Source organism: Pantherophis guttatus, chromosome 6 (genome assembly GCF_059756535.1).
Source record: "Pantherophis guttatus breed Tessera chromosome 6, ASM5975653v1, whole genome shotgun sequence".
Lineage (NCBI taxonomy): Eukaryota > Metazoa > Chordata > Lepidosauria > Squamata > Colubridae > Pantherophis > Pantherophis guttatus.
In genome coordinates, this window is record NC_142068.1 from 1,193,475 (window position 1) to 1,217,500 (window position 24,026).

The 24,026-nt window shown below is 46.3% G+C and overlaps 1 protein-coding gene across 1 annotated transcript; it reads right to left on the reverse strand.

Annotated features, from left to right (window-relative positions):
• Positions 1–1,351: 1,351 nt before the first annotated feature.
• Positions 1,352–20,820, reverse strand: OSTN (osteocrin). Its single transcript, XM_034424544.2, has 5 exons — positions 20,677–20,820; positions 8,586–8,681; positions 6,654–6,865; positions 3,008–3,101; positions 1,352–1,645 (listed from the first exon to the last, which is right to left on the reverse strand). The coding sequence occupies exons 2-4, from the start codon at positions 8,679–8,681 to the stop codon at positions 3,017–3,019; spliced, it is 393 nt and encodes a 130-aa protein (XP_034280435.1). The 5' UTR covers positions 20,677–20,820; the 3' UTR covers positions 1,352–1,645; positions 3,008–3,016.
• Between the last annotated feature and the right edge of the window lie 3,206 nt (positions 20,821–24,026).

Sequence of the window (24,026 nt, forward strand, 5' to 3'; positions counted from 1 at the left end):
GCAATTAAGTTTGAATCTCCCCAGGCTCAAGGTTGACTCAGCCTTCCATCCTTTCTAAGGTAGGTAAATTGAGGACCCAGTTTGTGGGGGCAATAAGCTGACTTTGTATAAAATATACAAAAGTATGAAGGCTATTGCTTAGCGCACTATAAGCCGCCCTGAGTCTCCGGAGAAGGGCGGCATATAAATCAAATAAAAAAAAAAAAAGCTACAAGTGGCACAAAGAAAGATAGTCGCTCGGCATCCCAGGAGAAGATAGAAATCCCCATGCGTGGATCAGAGAACAAACACAAGCACACGATCCCATCAGAAGAGTCAAAAGAATTGCAATGGAAATGGCACTGATCACGTAGCAAGGGGAACTGGTGGCAGGTGGACCAAGGCAGTCACAGACAACGGATCCCACTTGATCAAAAGAGACCTACAACAAGATGGAGTGATGACATCAGCAAGTACTGCGGGTCCAATTGGCAAAAGGAAGCTCAGGACCGTCTGCGTTGGAAACGGGCGGAAGAGGCCTTCGTCCTGCAGGGGATAGAGTAGGCCATGGCTACAATGAGGAATGATGCAGGTGACATTTTATTCTTTGATGAACTGTAGCTCATTCCACCAGATAACGTGGAGTGACCGGGGAGTCTTTATTTATTTATTTATTACTTATTAATTCAATTTGTATGCCGCCCCTCTCCGAAGACTTTCTCAAGGGAAAAAACAGGATCTGTGTAGTTGAGGGTCAAACTGTGGGGCCCTTGGTGTTCTCTGAGGTAGGTGATTTTCTTACACGCATTTCATGACCCTACTAAGTAACATCATCAGTGTTAGAAGGGGAATGGGGTTCGTGGAGAGGAGGAGGAAGAAGAGGAGGAGGAGGAGGAGGAGGAAGATGACTGTGGGGTCCTTGGTGCTCTCTGCGCTCGGTTTGTTTTCTTGCAGACATTTCATGACCCAACTGGGTTATATCATCAGTGCTAGAAGGGAAGGGAATGGGGTTTGTGGAGAAGAGGAAGGAGGATTGTGGGGCCCTTGGTGGTCTCTGAGATTGATGGCTTTCTTGCAGATGTTTCATTACCAAACTCAGTAACATCATCTTCTCTATCAACTGATGATGGTCCCTAGTTGGGTCATGAAACGTCTGCAAGAAAACCATCAAGCTCAGAGAGCACCAAGGGCCCCACAGTGTTTCTCAACCTTGGCAGCTGAAAACTGGGTGACTCCCAGAATCCCCCCCCCAACCTGCAAAGAGTTGGGAAAGAGCTTCAGTTGTAGCCCTCCACAACTGTGCTCACAACTTTTGTGAATCGGTCCGGGAAGAAGGACATCAACACAACCGCCCAGGAACCTTACAAATGCCTAAAGTCATCCTTTTATTTTATTGTCAATGGCATGCAATGCAATTCTTATATAGTACATGTACACACACACACACACACACACACACACAAAGAGCCTTTCTGTGCCTGTTTATCAGGAGGACAGAGCGTCAGTGAACAGAACGAAATTAGCCAGAAATACTGGGCAAAGAACTACAGAGGAAGCAGCTTAACAAAAGGTTCCCTTAATTGCAACGTCTTTGGGAAGAAATGGGTTGGGGGGAGCAGAGCGGTTCTTTCTCCAGGCCTGGGGGGACCTTCCAGGAGGCGGGAATCTGTAGGAAAGGAAGGGAAACTGAATCAGAAGGAGCTTTCCAGCTTCTACCCTGGAAGACAAATTTCGTAGCAGACCAGGTGGGTAGGTGGGTATTTGGGAGGAGGGGGCTGCATCTGGCCATGGAGGGGGTTCGACAAGCCAAGTGGGTGGGAATAAAGAGTTTTATGGAGGCTTGTTTTAATAGAAACACAAATTGCGATTAAACCAATGAATTAAAAGCGGTTATATATTCCAGATGCATTTAATTCTTTCCCTCTTTTGACCCACGAGAAAAGCACAATGGAAGGAATTTTTCCCAGCCCGTCTGCAGATGGAAGGAATCGAATCCGAGGCTTTCGGTTTGCAAGATTGGCGAGGAATCCTCCGGTTTGAATCTCCCAGATGGAGCAGCACCCAGACGGCACCTGATGTTGGCTAATATCCTTAACCAGGTTAAACCGAGTTACGCAATCAGGGCTGTGTTAGCCATGGCATGCAAATCTGGGTTAATGTTTAAGAGAGCCAATTTGGTCTACTGGTTATGGCACTAAGCTAGAAATCAGGAAACTCTGAGTTCGAGTCCTGCCTTAGGCATGAAAGCTTTGGAGCCAATCACCAGGTGAGTTCTAGTCCCGCCTTAGGCACGAAAGCCGCCTGGGTGACTTTGGGCCAATCACCAGGAGACGATGAGTTCTTGTCCCGCCTTAGTCATGAAAGACAGCTGGGTAGCTTTTGCGCCAGTCTCTCAGCCTAATCCACCTCACAAGATTGTTGTTGTGGGGAAAATAGGAGGAAGAAATATTAGTATGTTTGCCACCTTGAGTTATTTGCAAAAATAATAAAGGTGGGATACAAATTAAAATAGAAATAAATAATAAAATAAAGTAATAAATGAAATAAAATAAAATAAAATAAAATAAAGAAGTGAAGTGAAATGAAGTAAAATAAAGTAAATAAAGTAAAATCGTAATGTAAAATAAAATAAAATAGTATAATAATAATAATAAATAACAACATAAATAATAATAAGTAAAGTAAAGTAAACTTCCATTTAGCCCAGGGTGCCAATTCAGTTTTTTGGGTCCCTTGAAAACTCGACCCACGTAGCCCCCAGATTCCTCCCAGTTGCAGTTCCCCCCAAGAGGCTTTTAAAACCCTGGAGGTGGCCCTAGAATAGGGAGAAGGTCGAGACCTCCATGAGGAGCCTCCAAGAGCTTCCCACCAATGGAAGACGGAGGAGGAAAACGGGAACGTAATTCTTCATCTGGGTCCGTCCCTGCCCCCCTCTGCCCCCCTCCCCAGCCCCTGGCAAGAGACTGTGGGGAGGGGGCGGCGCCTGGCACACGCTTACATGGGCTTTGGGTGGGAATCTTGGTCTTACCTGCTTCTCCTAAGCTCTGGAGCTGCTCAGGCGATTCACGCCGATCCGGTCCAGAGGAAGTCCAAACCGCTTCTTTGGCAGCGGCACAACTTTCCTGCAAGAAAGACAGGAGTCAAGGAGGAGGAGTCCGGGGGCTTCTTCCAGGCCTGGCGGGTAGAGTAGACCCCACCGTCCCCAGGGCCTTCCTGCCGACTCATGGAAGAGAATGTGGGCTGTGGAGTCCTTGGTGCTCTCTGAGCTTGGAGGTTTTCTTGCAGGCATTTCATGACCCAACTAGGGAACACCATCAGCTAGAAGGGAGGGGGGTTTGTGGGAGGAGGAAGAGGAGGAGAAAGACTGGGGGGTCCTTGGTGCTCTCTGAGCTGGGTTGATTTCTTGCAGATGTTTCATGACCCAACTAGGGAACAGCATCACTGTTAGAAGGGAGAGAGGTATGTAGATGGGGGGAGGGGGAGGAGGAGGACTGTGGGGTCCTTAGTGCTCTCTGAACATGATTATTTACTTGCAGATATCTCATGACCCAACTACGGAACATCATTGGGAATTTTAATTGTCTCGGGCGAAATTATTTAATTTGGTTTTAATTATAGTTTTTTAACTTTTGTATTTATATGTTTTATTCTGTGCCTGTTCACCGCCTTGAGTCCTTTGGGAGTAGGGCGGTATACAGATCTAATCAATGAAATGAAATGAAATTAGGAGTAGAATTAATTTCTCCATCAGCAAACCCCTCTGCCCTTCTAGCACTGATGATGTTACCTAGTTGGGTCATGAAATGCATGCAAGAAAACAACCCAGCTCAGAGACCACCAAGGGCTCTACACAGTCGTCCTCTTCCTCCCCCTCCCCCTCCTCCTCCTCCTCCCTCCCCCCAGTCTTGGGTACAAAAGCACTCCTATTTTCATATCCCCACCCAACACACCTCTAAGGTCAGCAGAATCCTTCCCTCACAGCACCCATCCATCCATCCCTCCATCGATGCCTTCAACAAACAGAGGAACATCATCCACTGTATTTCGATTCTCGCTTCCGCCCTGAACCCTCTTTAAGGAATTTCATTTATTCTCCAATGTTTCATTTCCATCAGGCATCGCTTTTAACGTCTTCGGGAATCGACCTTCGGCTCCAGCTTTGCACGAAACGCTCCATCATCCAGCTCCATTTTTTTCTTTTTTCTTTTTGTGCTGTCCCCCTCCTTTTTTTTCTTTTCTGTTTGCAAAACGTCCGCGAACAAAACCACCTTTCCGAAATTCATTTATTTCTCAGAAAGCTGCTAAAGAGCAAAGCTTGCAGCTCGGCATAATGATTCATCACCCTTCCCAGGTTCGTTCATTTTTTAGCATCCTTTCAGAATTTTGCAATCCCCTTTCCCAAATAAAAGCACCCGTTTTCATTTCCACATTCATTCTGGCCCCCCGTCTCTCTGAAGCGCACAACAATCCCCACATTCTTCCGATTGTGGGGCGCAGCTGCAGCCTTCGCAGGCACCCTAGGCTGACTGCACATCCACTTTGTCACTGAGGCGTTTTTGATTTTCTTCACAGCTCTTTTTCCACTCGGGCCATTTGTTTCCCTAGCCACACCAAGAATACCATTTTTCCAGCATTTTGAAAACCATTTGCGGTCCTCATTTTTCCCCTCCTGTGACACAGGCATTTATATAACCTTTCCTCAAATTGCACTCTTTGGCGTTTCTCAATTTGCTTTCATGCTGACGCCTTAAAAAAAGTCATTCTTGCAGGTCCTCCGTTCAGTTGGCTCCCAAATAGAATTCCGAATAACAGAAAGACAGAGCAGGAAGGGACCTTGGAGGTCTTCTAGTCCAGCCCCTACTGAGATTGTCGATCAGAAAGGTCGGCAGTTCGAATCCCTGGTACAGGTCTCCTGCGTGAGCAAGGGGTTGGACTAGATGACCTCCAAGGTCCCTTCCTGCTCTATTACAAATGGCTGTCCAATCTCTTCTTAAAAACCTCCAGTGATGGAGCTCCCACAATTTCTGGTGGCAAGCAGTTCCACTGGTTAATTGTTCTCATCGTCAGGAAATTTCTCCTCAATTCCAGGTTGCTTCTCTCCATGATTAGTTTCCATCTGTTGCTTCTTGTCCTGCTTTCTGGTGCTTTGGAGAATAGATGGACCCCCTCCTCTTTGGGGCAGCCCCTCAGAATAACAGAATAGCGGAATAACAGAGTTGGAAGGCACCCTGGAGGTCTTCTAGTCCAACCCTCTGCTCAGACAGGAGACCCTACATCATTCTGGACAAATAGCTGTCCAACCTCTTCTTAAAAACCTCCAGTGATGGAGAACCCACAACTTCTTGTGGCAAGCTGTTCCACTGATTAGTTGTCCTCACTGTTAGGAAGTTTCTCCTTAATTTCAGGTTGCTTCTTTCCCGGGTGAGTTTCCATCCAGTTCATTCCACACCTGTCACATCTAGTTGGGACTTGAACGGAAACCACCATAAATACAGATAGTCCTTACAGTCACAATTGTAAATTTCTGTTGCTAAGCAAGACTGTTGTTACATGACTTTTGCCCTGTTTTACAACCTTTCTTGTCAAAGTTGTTAAGTGAATCACTCTAGTTGTTAAGTGAGTAACCCGGGTGTTAAGAGAACCTAACTTCCTCATTGGCTTTGCTTGCCAAAAGATCGCAAAAGGGAATCACGTGATCCCAAGACACTGCATCCGTCGTAAATATGAACCAGTCGCCAAGCCTCTGAATTTTGATCACATGACCATGGGGAGGCCATGGGGAGCATGTGGTCGTAACTGTGAACAACGGTCCATAAGTCACTTTTTTCAAAGTGCTGTTGGAACTTTGAACTGTTGTAACTCAAGGAGATGCGTACGTGAAGCTGCAAAGCAGGATCTTAACCCCATGGATGTTCTTGGGTGGTCTTGGGTAGTCTTCCAACCAATTCCACCAACTCAATTTCCCTAGCAGTAACCACCTCAAACCAGACAGGTCACAAGAATGAGCCTAGAACTAAGGAGAAATTTTCTGACAAATGAGGACAATCAACCAGTGGAACAGAAGATGCCTCCAGAAGTTGTGGGAGCTCCATCACTGGAGGTTTCTAAGAAGAGATTGGATTAAAATGGTGTAGGGTCTCCTACTTGAGCAGAGGGTTGGACTAGAACAGGGGTCTCCAACCTTGGCAACTTTAAGACCTGTGGACTTCAGCTCCCAGAATTCCTCAGCCAGCTTTGCTGGCTGAGGAATTTTGGGAGTTGAAGCCCACAGGTCTTAAAGTTGCCAAGGTTGGAGACCCCTGGACTAGAAGATCTCCAGGGTCCCTTCCAGCTCCATTCTGATTGAAAGAAAGCAATATCAGGAAACTGCATCTCCCTTACTTTGATCCCGTGATGCAGGAGAATTCATCGGAGAAAGCAGTTGTGTTGGGAAGAGTGAGCGGTCAAAGGAAACCAGGCCTCCAAAGAACAAGGGTGGCTGGAGACCATCAATTCTGACCCCAGCCAGAGCCCTGAACAACTCAAAGAAGCAGAGCAAGACTGGAAGAGGTGGAGAGACCACCTGGCCCAGAGGATGACCAAGAATCGGACACGACTGAATGGAGAACATCGTCATCAATCACCTCAAGAGCAGCAAGTATGAAGAAGGAGGAGGAGAAGGAGGAGTCACCCACCTCTGCTTGGTCTTCAGGCCCTTTGAAAGCCTGTCGAGGGGTGAACCAAATCCAGTGAAGCTTCTCTTCTTCTTGGTCTCAAAGACGTCGTTCTCCAAGGACACCAGTTCGTTCAGGAATAACATTTTGGCCACCAGGTCAGTCGTGGACTTCTCTTCCCTGGAAGGAGGAAGCCGTCCTGGGCCAGGGCCGAGCGCGGGGTCAAGGGGCTGCTGTGACATAAAAGAAGATGGAGAGTGAAGGGACAGTGGCTATGCAGGCAGAAGGTCTCAAGGTCTCCCCTAAATCTCCAGCCTAAAGATCTGGCAGACGTCTCCTGGAAAACATACAATAAATGGTTGTGGGAACTGGGTGTGTCCAGAAGTCTCCAAACCCGGCCACTTTGAGACTTGTGGACTTCAACTCCCAGAATTCCTCAGCCAGCAGACTTTATTATTTAAAACTCCTGTGGGTGTTTTTTGCTTCCTGCCACCCTCACTAAATGATGTTGACCCTGACTGAGGGTAGCAAGATGTCCGTCTTATTAGGTAGACCAAACAGGAAACTTGACCAGGTGAGCTAATTCTACTTTATTGCAAAGGTGCCTTAACAGAATCTTGGACATCTGAAAAAATAAACCTCCCATCAGAAGAGGGTCCCTTCTGAGCCTCCCTTTCCATGCATAATGCAGCTGTGGGCCATTCTTTTTTTTTTTTTTTAATTTGATTTATATGCTGCCCTTCTCCGGAGACTCAGGGCGGCTTACAATGCGCTAAGCAATAGCCTTCATACTTTTGTATATTTATACAAAGTCAGCTTATTGCCCCCACAAACCGGGTCCTCATTTTACCTACCTTAGAAAGGATGGAAGGCTGAGTCAACCTTGAGCCTGGTGAGAATTGAACTCGCAGTAATTGCAGGCAGCTGGAAGCTAAAAACTACCTTTAACTGTAGCATTAGTCTGCTGCGCCACTCAGGCTCCTGTTCCCATTCTTCAGCTCTGACTGAATGGTGGAAGATGGATTTATATTCCTTGCCTCTTATCTGACTGTTTCCTAAACCAACATTAATAGAATCTTGCAAGTCTGAAAGTACAATTTTCCCACCATCTGTTTTACAGCCTGAGAAACTAGGGAGGGTCCCTTCTGAGCCTCTTTTCTTCATCCATTATGCAGCTGTGGGCTACGGTGCCTCTTCTCTGTTCCATGCAGTATCAACCTTTTCAAACTTCATCTTTCCAATTCCACCATATATTCAAGATTGACAGTGATTAACATTTATATGTATTTATACGTATGGGTGTAGGTGTATACATATGTATGTACATAGCATGTCTATATGTATGTAAGTATGTGTACACTTTTGAGAGGAGGCCATGGAATTTCATTTTTAATGTGTGCCCCCAGTAAAAATGACAATAAAGATGATCTTATTCTTACTCTTACCAGTTTTCAAGCTCCATTAATAAAATCTTGTAAACCTGAAAGTACAAATCTCCCACTGTCTTTTTTATATCCTGAGAAAATAGGGAGGGTTTCTTCTGAGCCTCTTTCCCCCCCACCACCCATCATTCAAATAGGCTAAGTTATTTCTTATCTGACTGTTCTTTAAAGCTGTCTGAAAGGACAGATTTCCCACCGTCTCTTTGCAGCCTGAGAAACTAAGGAAAGTCCCTTCGGAGCCTCTTTTCTCCATCCATTATGCAGCTGAGGGCTCAGCTGCCTCTAATCTATCTGTTCCCTTGCTAACTTCCCTTCCTCCGTCTCCCAAGGTCTTTCCCAATTACACGTGAACACACCTGAAAACTCTGGAAAATTTGGCGAGAAAGAAACTCTCACCACATGAGCTCACCCCAAGCAAGAAAGCCACAGGACAGAGAAAGTCACCACCCAGTGATTTTGGCCAACCACGGGCAGAGGGTCGGCTCAGCCCCCTCCCTCCCCCCCCATTTACCTCTTGCATGCCCTGTGCCTGGAAGGCTCTCCTGGGCTGCCAGAGGAGCAGAAGTGTCAGGATGAGGTATCCCACTGTCTGCTGGCAGGGCTGCATCTGCAAAAGAAAACAGCTGGTTTCTTAACTTTGCAGGAAGAAGTTACTAGGGGAGGGCTTGTCTGAGCTTTTCCCGGAGGGCACAAGATATTTTAGCATGCACTAAAAAAAGAAAAAAGGCAGAAAGGTTAAGTGAAATCTTATTTCTTTTTTTTTAATACATGTTTTTTTGAAGTTTTGATAATTTTTTTTGGTAAACTATTCTTTTTCTCTCTTGGGGAATTTGTATTTTAACTTTCTCAATAAAAAATACAAATAATTTTTTTAAAAAGATATATTAGCATGCAAACAATTAGCTTGCCTCCCGCCTTGAAAGAGGCGGTGGTGAGGCCCCTCCTCAAGAAGCCTTCTCTGGACCCGGCCGTTTTGGCAAACTATCGTCCGGTCTCCAACCTTCGCTTTGTTGCGAAGGTTGTGGAGAGTGTGGTTGCACGACAGCTCCCACAGTTCCTGGATGAAACCGTCTATCTAGATCCGTGCCAGTCCGGCTTCAGGCCTGGGTACAGCACGGAGACGGCATTGGTCGCATTGGTGGATGATCTCTGGAGGGCTCGGGACAGGGGTTGTTCCTCTGTTCTGGTCCTGTTAGACCTCTCAGCGGCTTTTGATACCATCGATGATGGTATCATGCTGCACCGGCTGGAGGGACTGGGGGTGGGAGGCACCGTGCTGCGGTGGTTCTCCTCCTATCTCTCTGACCGGTCGCAGTCTGTGTTGGCAGGGGGGCAGAGGTCGACTTCGAGGCGCCTTGCTTGCGGGGTGCCGCAAGGGTCGGTCCTCTCGCCGCTCCTGTTCAACATTTATGTGAAGCCGCTGGGTGAGATCATCCGTGGTTTTGGGGTGCGATGCCATCTGTACGCTGATGACACTCAGCTGTACATTTCCACCCCAGACCACCCCAATGATGCCCTCGAAGTGATGTCCCAGTGTCTGGAGGCCGTGCGGGTCTGGATGGGGAGGAACAGGCAACCCTTCCAAGACCGAGTGGCTGTGGATGCCGGCGTCCCGGTATAGCCAGCTGGTGCCATCGCTGGCTATTGGGGGCGAGTCACTGACCCCCACAGAGGGGGCTCGCAACTTGGGCGTCCTCCTGGACACACGGCTGTCTTTAGAAGAGCATATGACGGCCGTGGCCAGGGGGGCTTTTTATCAGGTTCGCCTGATACGCCAGTTGCGCCCCTTTCTGGATCGGGACTCCTTGTGCACAGTCACTCATGCCTTGGTTACGTCACGCCTGGACTACTGTAACGCTCTCTACATGGGGCTCCCCCTGAGGAGCACCCGGAGGCTCCAGCTGGTGCAGAATGCGGCCGCGCGGGTGATTATGGGAGTGACGTGGCGCTCCCACGTAACACCTCTCCTGCGCGAGCTGCATTGGCTCCCGGTGGTCTTCCGGGTGCGCTTTAAGGTGTTGGTTCTCATCTTTAAAGCGCTCCATGGCTTAGGGCCAGGGTATTTGCGAGACCGCCTGCTGCTACCGATAACCTCCCACTGGCCAATACGCTCTCACAGAGAGGGCCTCCTCGGGGTGCCGTCGGTCAGGCAATGTCGGCTGGCGGCCCCCAGGGGGCGAGCCTTCTCTGTGGGGGCACCCGCCCTGTGGAATGAGCTGCCTCCTGGAATACGATTGATCCCGGACCTCCGGACCTTCCGTAAAGCCCTGAAGACGTTTTTATTTCATCAAGCCGGCCTAGCCTAAATGGTTTTTAATTGGGATTTTAAATTTTATGGATTTGGGGTTTTAAATTTGGGTAGCCAATGATTTAATTCTTTTAATTATCTTAACTTTTGCATTTGTATGTTTCTTAATTTTGGCTGTTCACCGCCCTGAGTCCCTTCTGGGAGAAGGGCGGTATACAAATTAAATTAATAAATTAATTAATAAATAAAACAAAATTTCACTTTAAAGTATGCCAATTAGTGTATATTTAAAATGACAATAAAGTTAGATGGATCTTGACAGACTTGAACCCTGGACCCTATCTAACAAAATGAAATTCAGTGTAGAGAAAAGTAAAGTCCTACACTTAGGTAAGAAAAACCAAAAGGACACATATAGACTGGGGGAAACCAGGCTTAATAGCAGTGACTGGGAGAGGGATCTTGGAGTCTTAGTGGATAACCAGCTAAACATGAGCCAGCCGTGTGCAGCAGCAACCAGAAGCCAATGCAGTCCTAAACTGAATTAACAGAGGGACACAATCAAGATCAAGGGAGGTACTAATACCACTCTATAAAGCCCTAGTAAGACCACACCTAGAGTACTGCATCCAGTTTTGGTCACCACGATGTAAAAAAAGAGATTGAGACTCTAGAAAAAGTGCAGAGAAAAGCAACCAGGATGATGAGGGGACTGGAGGCTAAAACATACGAAGAAGGGTTGCAGGAACTGGGTATGTCTAGTTTAATGAGAAGAAGGACCGGGGAGACAGGAGAGCATCTTCCAGTATTTGAGGGGCTGCCACAGAGAGGAGGAAGGGGGTCAAGCTATTTTCCAAAGCACCTGAAGGACAGGCAAGGAATAATGGATGGAAACGGACCAAGGAGAGATTCAGCCTGGAAATAAGGAGGAATTTTCTGACAGTGAGAACAATCAACCGATGGAACAGAAGTTGCCTTCAGAAGTTGTGGGAGCTTCATCCCTGGAAGCTTTCAAGAAGAGGCTGGACAGCCATCTGTCAGAAATGGTGTAGGGTCTCCTGCTTGGGCAGGGGGTTGGACTAGATGATCTCCAAGGTCCCTTCCAACTCTATTAATCTGTAATCTGTTATTCTAAATTCTAAATCTACCCATTTCTGGGCCAGGAAAGATCCTTGTCAAAGCAGCAGGAACTAGCTGATGTGCTCCAACCTACCAGCAGATGGCGCTCGTGCTCTCTGGCTGCTGCATTGTAGCCCCAGCGAGGGGTCTCATTGGCTTTGATTCTCCCTGGTTAAATGTCCAAGAAATTGTGTGAAAATTCACACAAAAATCCACAAAGAACAGAGAATAAGAGGCCCATTTCAAAATCTTGGTGCACAAGTCCAATTTAGACATTTTTGCCTGCAAAAATTGGAAGATGTCCCTTTTTTCTTACCAAGCACAAATACGAAGCGTTTTCATGTACTGGAAGAGACACAGTTTTGCTCATCATTGTGTTCGGTTGTGCTTAGCATCACAACGTTAGAAAGAGAACAATTTGGTGCAGATGGCAACGACCGTCCGATGTGCTTGTGGCTTCAAAAGTGCCAAAATGGAAAGCTAGCACTTTCCTAAGTAGCTCAGATACGGGATTTTAGAGAGACAGAATAAAGTTTTGATTTTTTTTATTTCAGATTTTTATCTTGTCTTTATTATTTTATAAATAGCTCCAGGCGACAAACATATGCAATTCCTTCCTTTTTTATTTTTTCCACAACAACCCTGTGAGGTGGGTCAGAGCTGAATTGTGGGGTCCTATTTGCTCTCTGAGCTTGGAGAGTTTTTTTGCAGATGTTTCGTGACCCAACTAGGGAATATCATCAGTGCTAGAAGGGAGTGGGGTTTGTGGGGAGGAGGAAGAGGAGGTGGAGGGGGGACTATGGGCTTCTTGGTGCTCTCTGAACTTTTTTTTTTTTTACAGATGTTTCCTGACACAACTAGGGAAAATTATCTCAGTACTGATGATGTTACCTAATTGGGTAATGAAATGTCTGCAAGAGAACCCCCAAGCTCAGAGAGCACCGAGGGATATTTAAAACAGCAAAATCAAACAAAGGACAACACCCCCATAAATCTTTCCATTGGCAGAAGTTTTTAAAATGCCTTTTAAGGACTTTGGTTGGCCTGGGTTCCTCTAACCATCTTCTTATTTTAGTCCAATCTTTCCTGGCTTCTGGACACGTCCACCACATATGGAAAAATGTACCTTGGTTCTGCTTGCATTTCCAGCAATCCGCTGATCTATTTGGGAACGTTTTCGCCAATCTTGCTGGGGGTAAATGCCAACAATAAAACATTTTATATAAATTTTCTTTACATGTTGCCAACATTGTTCGTTTATAATTTTCTTCCCATAATTTTTCCCAATATTCTTAATTCGATAGTATACCCAAAATTCTTTTCCCAAATTATCATAGTTTCTTTGACCGTTTCTCCTTTCATTTTGAATCTCAAGAAATAGTTGTACTTTCATTATCATTTTTTCCTCCGTCCCCTGTACTATTTTATCAAACTCTTTTTGTTCCTTATAAAAGACGTAGTTTTCTAGATCTTTTTTATATCTTCCCTGAATTTGCAGATACGGGCCCCAATCTATAGCTATTCCTTGATGTTTTAATTCTTGATTTGCTTTTAATTTCCCTTGATCATCTAATACATCTTTGTATCTTACTTTTTTATCTAAATCCAATACATTAGGGTATATCAACGCCTCCATGGTTGATAGCCAAATTGGTATTTTAGTATAATGATTTTTCTTTATTTTCCCCCATACATGTAGAAGGGCTTCTCTGACTTGGTGTCTCTGGAAATAAGTATTTTATTTGCCCCCTCCCAAATAAATGCATGCCAGCCTAATTGTAAATCGTGACCCTCTATTGCCAATATCCTTTTATTTTTTAGATTTATCCAGTCCTTTATCCACATCACTGCCGCTGCTTTGTAGTATAGTTCCCAGTCAGGGAATCCACCTTTATTTCTGCATTCCAGCTGGCTCCTGTTTTTTTTTTTTTTAAATTTGATTTATATGCCGCCCTTCTCCGGAGACTCAGGGCGGCTTACAATGCGTTAAGCAATAACCTTCATCCTTTTGTATATTTATACAAAGTCAGCTTATTGCCCCTACAAACTGGGTCCTCAATTTACCCACCTTAGAAAGGATGGAAGGCTGAGTCAACCTTGAGCCTTGGCGAGATTCGAACTTACAGTAATTGCAGACAGCTGGTGTTAATCACAATGCTATTAGTCTGCTGAGCCACCAGGCCCTGAGCCACCAGGGTTGAGCGAAAGGATTGCTCCAGGGGTGAAATCCAATTTTTTTTACTACCGGTTCTGTGGGCGTGGCTTGGTGGGCATGGCAGGGGAAGGATACTGCAAAATCCCCATTCCCTCCCTACTCCTGGAGGAAGGATATTGCAGACTCTCCATTCCCACCCCACTCTGGGGCCAGCCAGAGTTGGTATTTGCCAGCTCTCTGCACAAAATTTCCGCTACCGGTTCTCCAGAACCTGTCAGAACCTGCTGGATTTCACCCCTGGATTGCTCTCCTCTTAGGGGAAAGACAGACTGACAGCTTCGCCCACCCCTCTCTCCATTTCAACTGCACAGACATTTCTGCGTAAGAGGAGGAGGAGGCCTAATTCTCCTCCCCACCTGATGTGGTTTTGGCGCAGGGTCAGGAGTGAGTGGGGTTGTCCCACTCTTTGCAGATCCTGCCTCTTGTTCCCGCGTGCACGAGTGAGGTTGAGTTGGAACCAATTCTTTCTGCTTTCTTCTTTGGAGCAGGAAAATAAAAGCATGGGGGCTATGCGATTTTTTAAAACCCTGATCTGTGTCTGCAGCGCATAGACAAGATTATGAAGGACAGGCTTTGTGCCCAAGGATTTCTGAAAAGCTTTTGCAAACACAAGCTTCACAAAGCTGTACAAATCTCTCTTCGCTGACAACAAAAATGCTGCCAGACTGCAAGTTTCTTCTCGGTTTTTATTCTTGGATCCTTTTTAGAATTAATGCACTCTTTTTTTTTTTATTTTCTCAGAAAGTCCCAAAAGATGCTCAACTCAGCCACAAGTAGAATTTGTCTTCACTGCTGCTTTGGAACAGAAGGTAGTTCAGTTCAGATCAGATCAGGAAGAGCTCAGAGAAGAGCAACAAAGATGATTAGAGGACTGGAGGTTAAAATATAAAAGAATAGTTGCAGGAACTGGGTATGTCTAGTTTAATAAAAAGGAGGATCTGGGGTGACATGATAGCATCTTCCAATATTTGGGGGAGCTAACACAGAGAAGAGGGGGTCAAGCTATTCTCCAAAGCCCCTGAAGGCAGGACAAGAAGTGATGGATGGAAACTAATCAAGGAGAGAAGCAACTTAGAACTAAGGAGAAATTTCCTGACAGTGAGAACAAATGGAACAGAAGTTGCCTTCGGAAGTTGTGGGAGCTTCATCACTGGAGGCTTTCAAGAAGAGACTGTACTACCATTGGTCAGAAGTGGTGTAGGGGCTCCTGCTTGGGTGGGGGTTGGACTAGATGACCTGCAAGGTCCCTTCCAACTCTGTTATTCTGTGATAAAATCCTCACTAATCCAGGCTCCTAAAGAAGGCGCTTGCTGCCCAAGGAAAGACAGGTAACAGGACAGGTAATACCTGGCTGAACACGGGAGAAGGAGCTGGTGTTTTGCAAGGCCACAGATGAAGCAGGAGCCAGCTCTGAGCTGCAGCGGCCAAAAGAGCCAATGAGACCTTGGGCTCCATTCACAGAAGGAGGATGCTGAGATCACCGGGAGAGAGAGCCCTGCACGATGCTGCCTCCATCAGGCCACAGCTGGAAAAGTGGGCCCGGTTTTGGTTACCAAGAATGCGAAACGGATACTGAAAATCAGAGATAAGTGCAGAGGAAAAATAGCAAAGAGGGTGAGGGGCTCCGAGGGTGAAACTCCTGCAAAGAAGGGAGAAAGGAAGAAGGAGAAAGAAAGAAAGAAAGAAAGAAAGAAAGAAAGAAAGAAAGAAAGAAAGAAAGAAAGAAAGAAAGAAAGAAAGAAAGAAAGAAAGAAGAAAGAGAGAGAGAGAGAAAAGAAAGAAAGAAAAAGGAAAAGAAGAAAGGGATAGAAAGGGAGGAAGGAAAAAGGGAGGGAGGGAAAGAAGGAAGGAAGGAAGAGGGGAGGGAGGGAGGGAAGGAGGAAAAAGGGAAGGGAGGGAAGGGGAGGGAGGGAGGGAAAGAGGAAGGAAGAAGTTAAATACTGGACTCATCACCACAGTGAGAAGCTGCAGTCGGTGGGTGAGGTAGGAGCTGCTTCCTTATTATCAAGATGCAGAAATGGGAGATGTAAAAATAAATGGTCTGCGCTGCTGTTCTCTGGAGCTAAATTTAAGGCTAATCCAAATAAACACAATATGGGGGCTGTGCTATAAAAGACAATGTGACCACAACCGAAGCAATGCAGAAGCAGAGGCCACACGGAAGGGGCTTCTCGCTCTCCCCATAGGAGGTCAGGATCAGTCCAGGGGGGGAAACATCTCACATGCGGAAAGGGATGAAGGCTTGATGGACGGTTGCCGGAACTCGGGATGCCTAGGCTAATACAATCCAGGATAATAATGCAATCTACCCAATACAATCCATGGTTGTATAAACAGAGGCATAGAATCAAAATCAGGTGAAGGATTAGTACTGCTTAGTAAAGCCTTAGAAAGGCCACACCTGCAATTCTGCATCCAGTTTTGGTCACCACACTACAAAAAAAGGATGTTCAGACTCTGGAAAGAGTGCAGAGAAGAGCAAGCAGGATGATGAGGGGACTGGAGGCTAAGACATACGATGAACGGTTGCAGGAACTGGGCCTGGCTGGTCTAGTGAAGAGAAGGACCAGGGGAGACAGGAGAGCATCTTCCAATATTTGAGGGGCTGCCACAGAGAGGAAGGGGTCAAGCTATTTTCCAAAGCACAAGAAAGAAAGAAAGAGAAAGAAGAGAGAGAGAGAGAGAGAGAGAAAGAAAGAGGAAGGAAGGAAGGAAGGAAGGAAGGAAGATATCTGAATGAACCATAGATGGACAGAAGACATGGCTGGTCTGGTGAAGAGAAGGACCAGGGGAGACAGGAGAGCATCTTCCAATATTTGAGGGGCTGCCCCAGAGAGTAGGAAGGGGGTCAAGCTATTTTCCAAAGCTAGACAAGGAATAATGGATGGAGACTGACCAAGGAGAGATTCAACCTGGAAATAAGGAGGAATTTTCTGACAGTGGGAGCAATCAACCCATGGAACAGAAGTTGTGGGAACTTCACCACTGGAAGCTTTCAAGGAGAGACTGGACAGCCATCTGTCAGAAATGGTGTAGGGTCTCCTGCTTGGGCGGGGGTAGGACTAGATGACCTCCAAGATCCCTTCCAACTCTGTTAATCTATTAAGTACTCAGCATGGCTAGTCTAGTGAAGAGAAGGACCAGGGGAGACAGGATAGCAGTCTTCTAGTATTTGAGGGGTTGCCAGAAAGAAGAGGGGGGCCACCTATTCTCCAAGGCACCTGAAGGCAGCACAAGAAGCAACAGATGGAAACTGATCCAGGAGAGAAGCCACCTGGAACTAAGGAGAAATTTCCGGACAGGGAGAAATGTTTGCAATAATTGGGTATGTCTTGTCTAAAGAAAAGGAGAATTAGGGGCAACATGATAGCACTGTTCCAGTATTTGAGGGGCTGCTCCAAAGCAGGGGGGCTCAATTTATTTTCCAAAGCACCAGGACAAGAAACAATGGATGGAAACTAATTAAAGAGAGAAGCAACCTGGAACTGAGGAGAAAGTTCCTAACAGGGAGGACAATTAACCAGCGGAACAGCTTGCCACCAGAAGTCGTGGGTGCTCCATCTTCCTCCCAAAATTGGGTGCAGATCAACAGTCAAGAGGTGGAAACGAAAGGACTCAGGTGGGACCGGAAGAAGAATTGAGTGACTCCGAAATCCATCAAGCAAGGAGATGGCTGCTATTAGTTCAGTTTTAATTCCTCACGGTGAGCTGAGTCAAGAGAAAATCACACGCCCCAAATATTTGAGAATTAGAATCATATAAGGTTGGAAGGGACCTTGGAGGTCTTCTAGTCCAACCCCCTGCTCAGGCAGGATTCCCTAGACCATTTCAGACAAGGGGTTGTCCAGTCCCTTCTTAAAAGGCAAAGCGGCAAAGAAATACAAGTAGTCCTTGAGTTACCACCACAACTGAACCCAAAATCTACGTTGCTAAGTGAAACATTAAGTGAGTTTTGCCCCATTTTAGGACCTTTCTTGCCACTGTTGTTAAGTGAATCATTGCATTTGTTAAGTTATTAACAGGTTGTTAAGTGAATCTGGTTTCCCCCATTGTCTTTGCTTGTCAGGAGGTCACAAAAGAGAATCACGTGACCCTGGGACACTGCAACCGTCGTAAGTACATGCCAGTTGCCAAGCCTCTGAATTTTGATCACGTGACCACAGGATGCTGCAGAGTGGTGCGGTGGCCCCGAGGTGGAGCTCTCGCCTCACAATCAGGAGGCTGTGAGTTCGATCCTAGGTAGAGGCAGATAGTTCTCTCTCTGGGTGCGATGAGAATTTATCTGCTGAGCAAAACTCCGCATTGGCGACAGGAAAGGCATCCGGCCAGTAAACACTCTTGCTAGCTCCATTCAGTTGCCCAGAACTCCACCCCACAAGGGATTATGGGGTCGTTAAAAGGAGATGACCACGGGGGATGCTGCAACCGTCGTAAATGTGAAAGACGGCCCTAAGTCGCTATTTTCAGTACTGTTGTAGCTTTGAATGGTCACTGAGTGAATGTTGTAAGTCGGGGACTATCTGCAAATATAGCCCAGTAAGATCAGGCGTTTCCTTAGAACCCTCTGCCTTTCTTAGGGTGATTTATTTCAGTTTTGTTCCTTTGCCCAAAGCAAGCAAAGATGGGTCTAAATTTACTTGCCCAGCCACACCAATCTTGCAAACTGTCAAGGACTTCCGTTCCCAGGCAGAAATTCTTTCCCGGATGGAAAATGCTGCCTGGCCAGCCTGCTCCCCGTCCTCCAAGGTGGGGGGAGGGTGTTTCGGGTGGGGCACAGCAGAGGAAAACTACTCCTGGACATAAACTCAGGACCCCAAAAGATCTTGGCAGACTTGAACAAAGGGCCACACTCAAAGTTTGGAGAAAATGAGAAAGACATGAAGCTCGCGGTTGACATGAGGGGTCCTGGCTGGTCTCTGAGCTTCCTTCTTCTCCTGCAGGCATTTCATGACCCAAACTAGGTAACATCATCAATGCTAGAAGTGAATAGGGGTTACGAGGAGGAGGAGGAGGAGGAGGAGGAGGAGGAGGAGGAGGAGAAGGAGAAGAAGAAGGAGAAGGAGAAGGAGAAGAAGAAGAAGAAGAAGAAGAAGAAGAAGAAGAAGAAGAAAGAAAGAAAGAAAGAAAGAAAGAAAGAAAGAAAGAAAGAAAGAAAGCTAGGTAACACCATCAATTCTAGAAGAGAATAGTGGTTACGAAGAGGAGGAAGAGGAGAATAGGAGGACTGTGGGTTCCTTGGTGCTCTCACTGTTAGGAAGTTTCTCCTTAGTTCTAAGTTGCTTCTCTCCTTGATTAATTTCCATCCATTGATTCTTGTCCTGCCTTTTGGTGCTTTGGGGAATAACTTGACCTCCCCCCCCTTCTCGAATGTTGGAAGATTGTTATCATGATTACTTGAATATGAGCCATCCGTGTACAGCAGCATCCAAAACAGCTAATACAATGCTGGGTTATATAAACAGAGGCATAGAATCAAAATCACGTGAAGTATTAGTGCCACTTTATAAACCCTAAGTAAGGCCATACCTGGAATACTCTGGATCCAGTTTTGATCACCATACTACAAAAAGGAGGTTGAGACTTTGGAAAAAGTGCAGAGAAGAGCAACCAAGAGGATCAAACGGGAATAAAACATACGAAGAACAGCTGCAGGATTTGGGTTTGGCCAGTCTAGAGAAAAAAAGGACTGGGGAGGACATGGTAGCAGTTTTCCAGTATTTGAGGGGCTGCCACAAAAAGGAGGGGGTCAACTTATTCTTCAAAGCCCCAGAAGGCAGGAGAAGAAGCAACGGATGGAAATGCATCAAGGAGAGAAGCAACCTAGAATTAAGGAGAAATTTCCTAACAGTGAGGACAATTAGCCAGTGGAACAGAAGTTGCCACCAGAAGTTGTGGGTGCTCCATCACTGGAGCTTTTTAAGAAGAGATCGGACAACCATTTGTCTCAAATGTTATAGGGTCTCCTGCTTGAGGAGAGGGTTGGACTAGAAGTCCTCCATGATTCTATTCTATTCTATTCTATTCTATTCTATTCTATTCTATTCTATTCTATTCTATTCTATTCTATTCTATTCTATTCTATTTGTTCTGTTCTGTTCTGCATTCTATTCTATTCCCATTCCATTCTCCCTCCAGTCCTTCTTTTCTCTAGACTGGACCTATCCTATTGCTGCAACCGTTCTTCATCTTTTAGACTTTCCAAAGTCTTAACATCCTTTTTGTATCGTGGCAACCAAAACTCTACGCAGTCTTCCCGGGGTGTCTGGAAAGGAAGGAGCGGGAAGGGCTCTTTGCTGTTAAAACTGGGAGCAGGTCGACAGTCAAGAGGTGGACATGAAAGGACTCAGGTGGGACGTGAAGAAGAATTTAGTGATTTCAGAAGTCACCAAGTAAGGAGACAGTCAGGACAGAGACGGGGGGGTCTTCTTCACCGTTTGCTTTCCAAAGGGTGGTGGGTGGAAGCAGGCCACTGATTGCAAAGGGTTCCCAGGCTGAACAGGGGCTGGACTAGATGGCCCTCAGGGTTCCCTCCAACTCATTCATTCTTAATCTGACTCCCTTCTGGTGTGAGGCTTCCCCTGTCACGTCCTCCAGAAGAATCTCCTCCATTTCTTTCTATTGCAAACCTCTTGACCCCCTAAAAAGCAGAATTTAAATGCTGCTATTATTTCAGTTTTAATTCCTCACGGTGAAGAGAAAATCACCCACTCTTCAAATATTTGAGAATTAGAATCCTATAAGGCTGGAAGGGGCCTTGGAAGTCTTCTCCTCCTTTCTGGGGAGGATTTTCATCACTCCATCCTCTCAGCGAGTGGGAAAGAAACCCCAAACTGCAGGCTGAACGGAAGAGGGGAGCCCAGATATTTATCCTTTTCAAAACTTTTCAAAACTTTCCTGCCCTTCGCTGAAGCGATTGTGGCTTTGCAGCAATCCAAGGAAACTCATTTTTGATTCCCCCAGGCAAAAAAAAAAAAAAAAAAAACAGAGACGAGAGAACAAAGTTGGTAGCTGCCCACTCACCTTTGCCAGGAGTCACAGATCCCTTGGAACAAATTCCCCAAGTGGCCTTCCCTTTCTGAGTAGATCTCCCCAACCGGATCCTCTGAGTTCCCTTTTTTCTCTCTGGTCTTTTATAGTCTCGGATGGAGCCTCCAAAGGCTGCCTCTGCCCCCTCTTACATCATGTCTGCAGTTTTTTCACCGGCTCTGCTCTTACATGCCTTTCTCCCTCCCCTCTAAACGGGCAGGCTGCTCCTGCTGCAGCTGCTGCTTATCGCTCTAACCATGATCAGGGGAGAAATCAGGATCTGATGATGGTGAAAGAGGCTCGTCAGAAGTCCATCCATCCATCCATCCATCTATTTATTTATTTATTTATTGGTTCAATTTTATATGCCGCCCTTCTCCGGAGACTCAGGGCGGCTTACAGTGCGTTAAGCAATAGCCTTCATACTTTTGTATATTTATACAAAGTCAGCTTATTGCCCCCACAAACTGGGTCCTCATTTTACCCACCTTAGAAAGGATGGAAGGCTGAGTCAACCTTGAGCCTGGCGAGATTCGAACTTGCAGTAATTGCAGGCAGCTGGTGTTACTTAACAGCACTTTAATCTGCTGCGCCACCAAGGCTCCATCAATGGATGGAAACTAATCAAGGAGGAGAAGCAACCTAAAATTAAGGAGAAATTTCCTGGCAGTGAGAACAATTAACCAGTGGAACAGAAGTTGCCTCCAGACGTTGTGGCTGCTTCATCCTTGGAGGCTTTTAAGAAGAGACTGGACAACGATCTGTCTTGAAATAGTATAGGTCCTCCTGCTTGAGAAGGGGGTTAGACTAGAAGACCTCCAAGCTACCTTCAATTCTGTTATTCTGTTCAATCTCCATCTTCCAAGCTTATATTGTATATAAATAGAAAGCAAACCCCACTCCCTTCTAGCACTGATGATGTTTCCTAGTTGGGTCATGAAATGTCTGCAAGAAAACAAGAAAATGGTACTACATTCACATAGAAGTAAGCAGTGGGGTACCACAGGGTCCCATATTATGCCCAGTACTCTTCAATATCTCCATAAATGATTTACATGAAGGGATAGAAGGGGAACTCATCCAATTTGCAGATTGACTCTAAGCTGGCAGGAACAGCCAACAGCCCAGAAGACAAGCTCAGGATCCAAAAAGATCTCGACAGACTTGAACAATGGGCCCCATCCAACTACACGAAAATGAATGTGGAGAAAAGCAAAGTTTTACATTTAGGCAGGAAAAACCGAAAGGGACGAGTACAGATTAGGCGAAACCTGGCTCCAAAACAGGAACTGTGAGAGGGACCTTGGAGTCCTCGTGGATGGTCCTTTAAACGTGAGCCAGCCGTGTGCGGCAGCAGCCAAATAAGTTGATACGATCCTTGGTTGTATAAACAGGGACATTGAATCAAACTCACGTGAAGGATTAGTACCGCTTTAAAAAGCCTTAGTAAGGCCACACCTCGAATCCTGCATCCGGTTTTGGTCTCCACATTGCAAAAAAGATGTTGAGGCTTTGGAAAAAGTTGTGTTTAAGAAGGATCTTGACAGGGCTGTCAAACTTGCAGCATCACGGTGGTGTCACGTGACATATCAGGATTTCCGCCCCCCTTCCCTAAACTGGGCGGGGGCGTGGCCAGCTGGTGACATATCCAGCCCACAGGCCGCACGTTTGACAGCCCTGGTCTAGACAATGACTTCTCTGCAATGGTCTAGGTTCTCCTGGTTGAGCAAGGGGCTGGTCTAGAAGACCTCCACGGTCCCTTCCAGCTCATCCATTCTATATATAAACAGCCCAGTTCAGAGAGCACCAGTGACCCAAGCAATGAATGCAAACTAAGGAGAGAAGCAACCTGCAATTCAGGAGAAACTTCCTAATGGTGGGGACAATCAACCAGTGGAACAGCTTGCCACAAGAAGTTGTGGGTGCTTCATCCCTGGAGGTTTTTAAGAAGACAGTCTTAAAGTGGACAGTCACTTGTCTGTAATGGTATAGGGTCTCCTGCTTGAGCAGGGGGTTGGAATAGAAGACCTCCAAGGGGCCTTCCAGCTCTATTTATTCATTTATTTATTGTTTCGATTTTATATGCCGCCCTTCTCCGGAGACTCAGGGCGGCTTACAATGCGTTAAGCAATAGCCTTCATACTTTTGTATATACCTGCTTAGTAGGGCTTTCGCCCCCCCCCCCTTAAGTGGTGTTCTTTTTTATACAAAGTCAGCTTATTGCCCCCACAATCCGGGTCCTCATTTTACCTACCTCGGAAGGAGGGAAGGCTGAGTCAACCTTGAGCCTGGTGAGATTTGAACTTGCAGTAATTGCAGGCAGCTGGCAGCTAAGTGCTACTTTAACAGCACTTTAGTCCGCTGCTCCACCAAGGCTCCTTGGATTGATTCTGATTGATTGATTGATTGATTGATATATTGATTGATTGATTAAGTCCCCAGGCTGGCTTAGAGCAAGGACAGTTGGGAAACAGTTGGGAAGCCACGAGCTCATGAAAGTCAAAGGTGGACTCTGAAGAAGAGTGAAATGACGGGTATTTTTTATTTATTTTTATATTTTATATTTATTTTATATTTTTATATTAAGAAATGAGAGTCTTGATGACTCCAGGTGGCTTAAAGCAATGAAACCCCAATGCCAGTAGTCCTCGACATATGACCATAATCGAACCCCAGATTTCTGATGCTCTGGGGGCATCACCTGAAGAGCATCGAGGAACTGCAGCTGGCGCAGAAGGTGGTTGCACGAGCACATCTGGGCACGCCTGGGGTCACGCATGTAACACCCCCACTATGTGAGTGGCATTGGGCGCCAGGGGGATTCTGGGCACCCAACGCCAGGGGGATTCTGGGGGTGTCGGTCATTACCTTTAAAGGTAATCCTTTCAAGTGCAGGGAAAGCGCCCCAGAGGGAGACCACAGCTGCGATACAAGGATATCTGCAAGAGGGACCTAAAGGTCCTGGGAGTGGACATTAACAACTGGGAAACCTTGACCTCTGATCGTTCAGCTTGGAGGCTAAAGACGCAGCTTGGCCTTCTCCAATTCGAAGAGAAACTTGTTCGGCAGGCTGAGGCAAAAAGGCAGTCCTGGAACCAGCGAAATCTTTGGGGTGGGCAGGGGACGGAATGGATCTGCCCTCCGTGTGGAAGGGATTGATGGCCACTCTCCAATTGGCCTTTTTAGTCACACCAGATGCTGTTTTAGGACCTCTTTCCAGAGCACGATACCAGAGTCTCTGGAGACGGAAGGATGCCAATGCAATGAATCCTCTACCTACAACCAGAACTGAGCTCAAAATTTCTGTTGTTGAGTGAGACAGCTATTACATGAGTTTTGCCCCA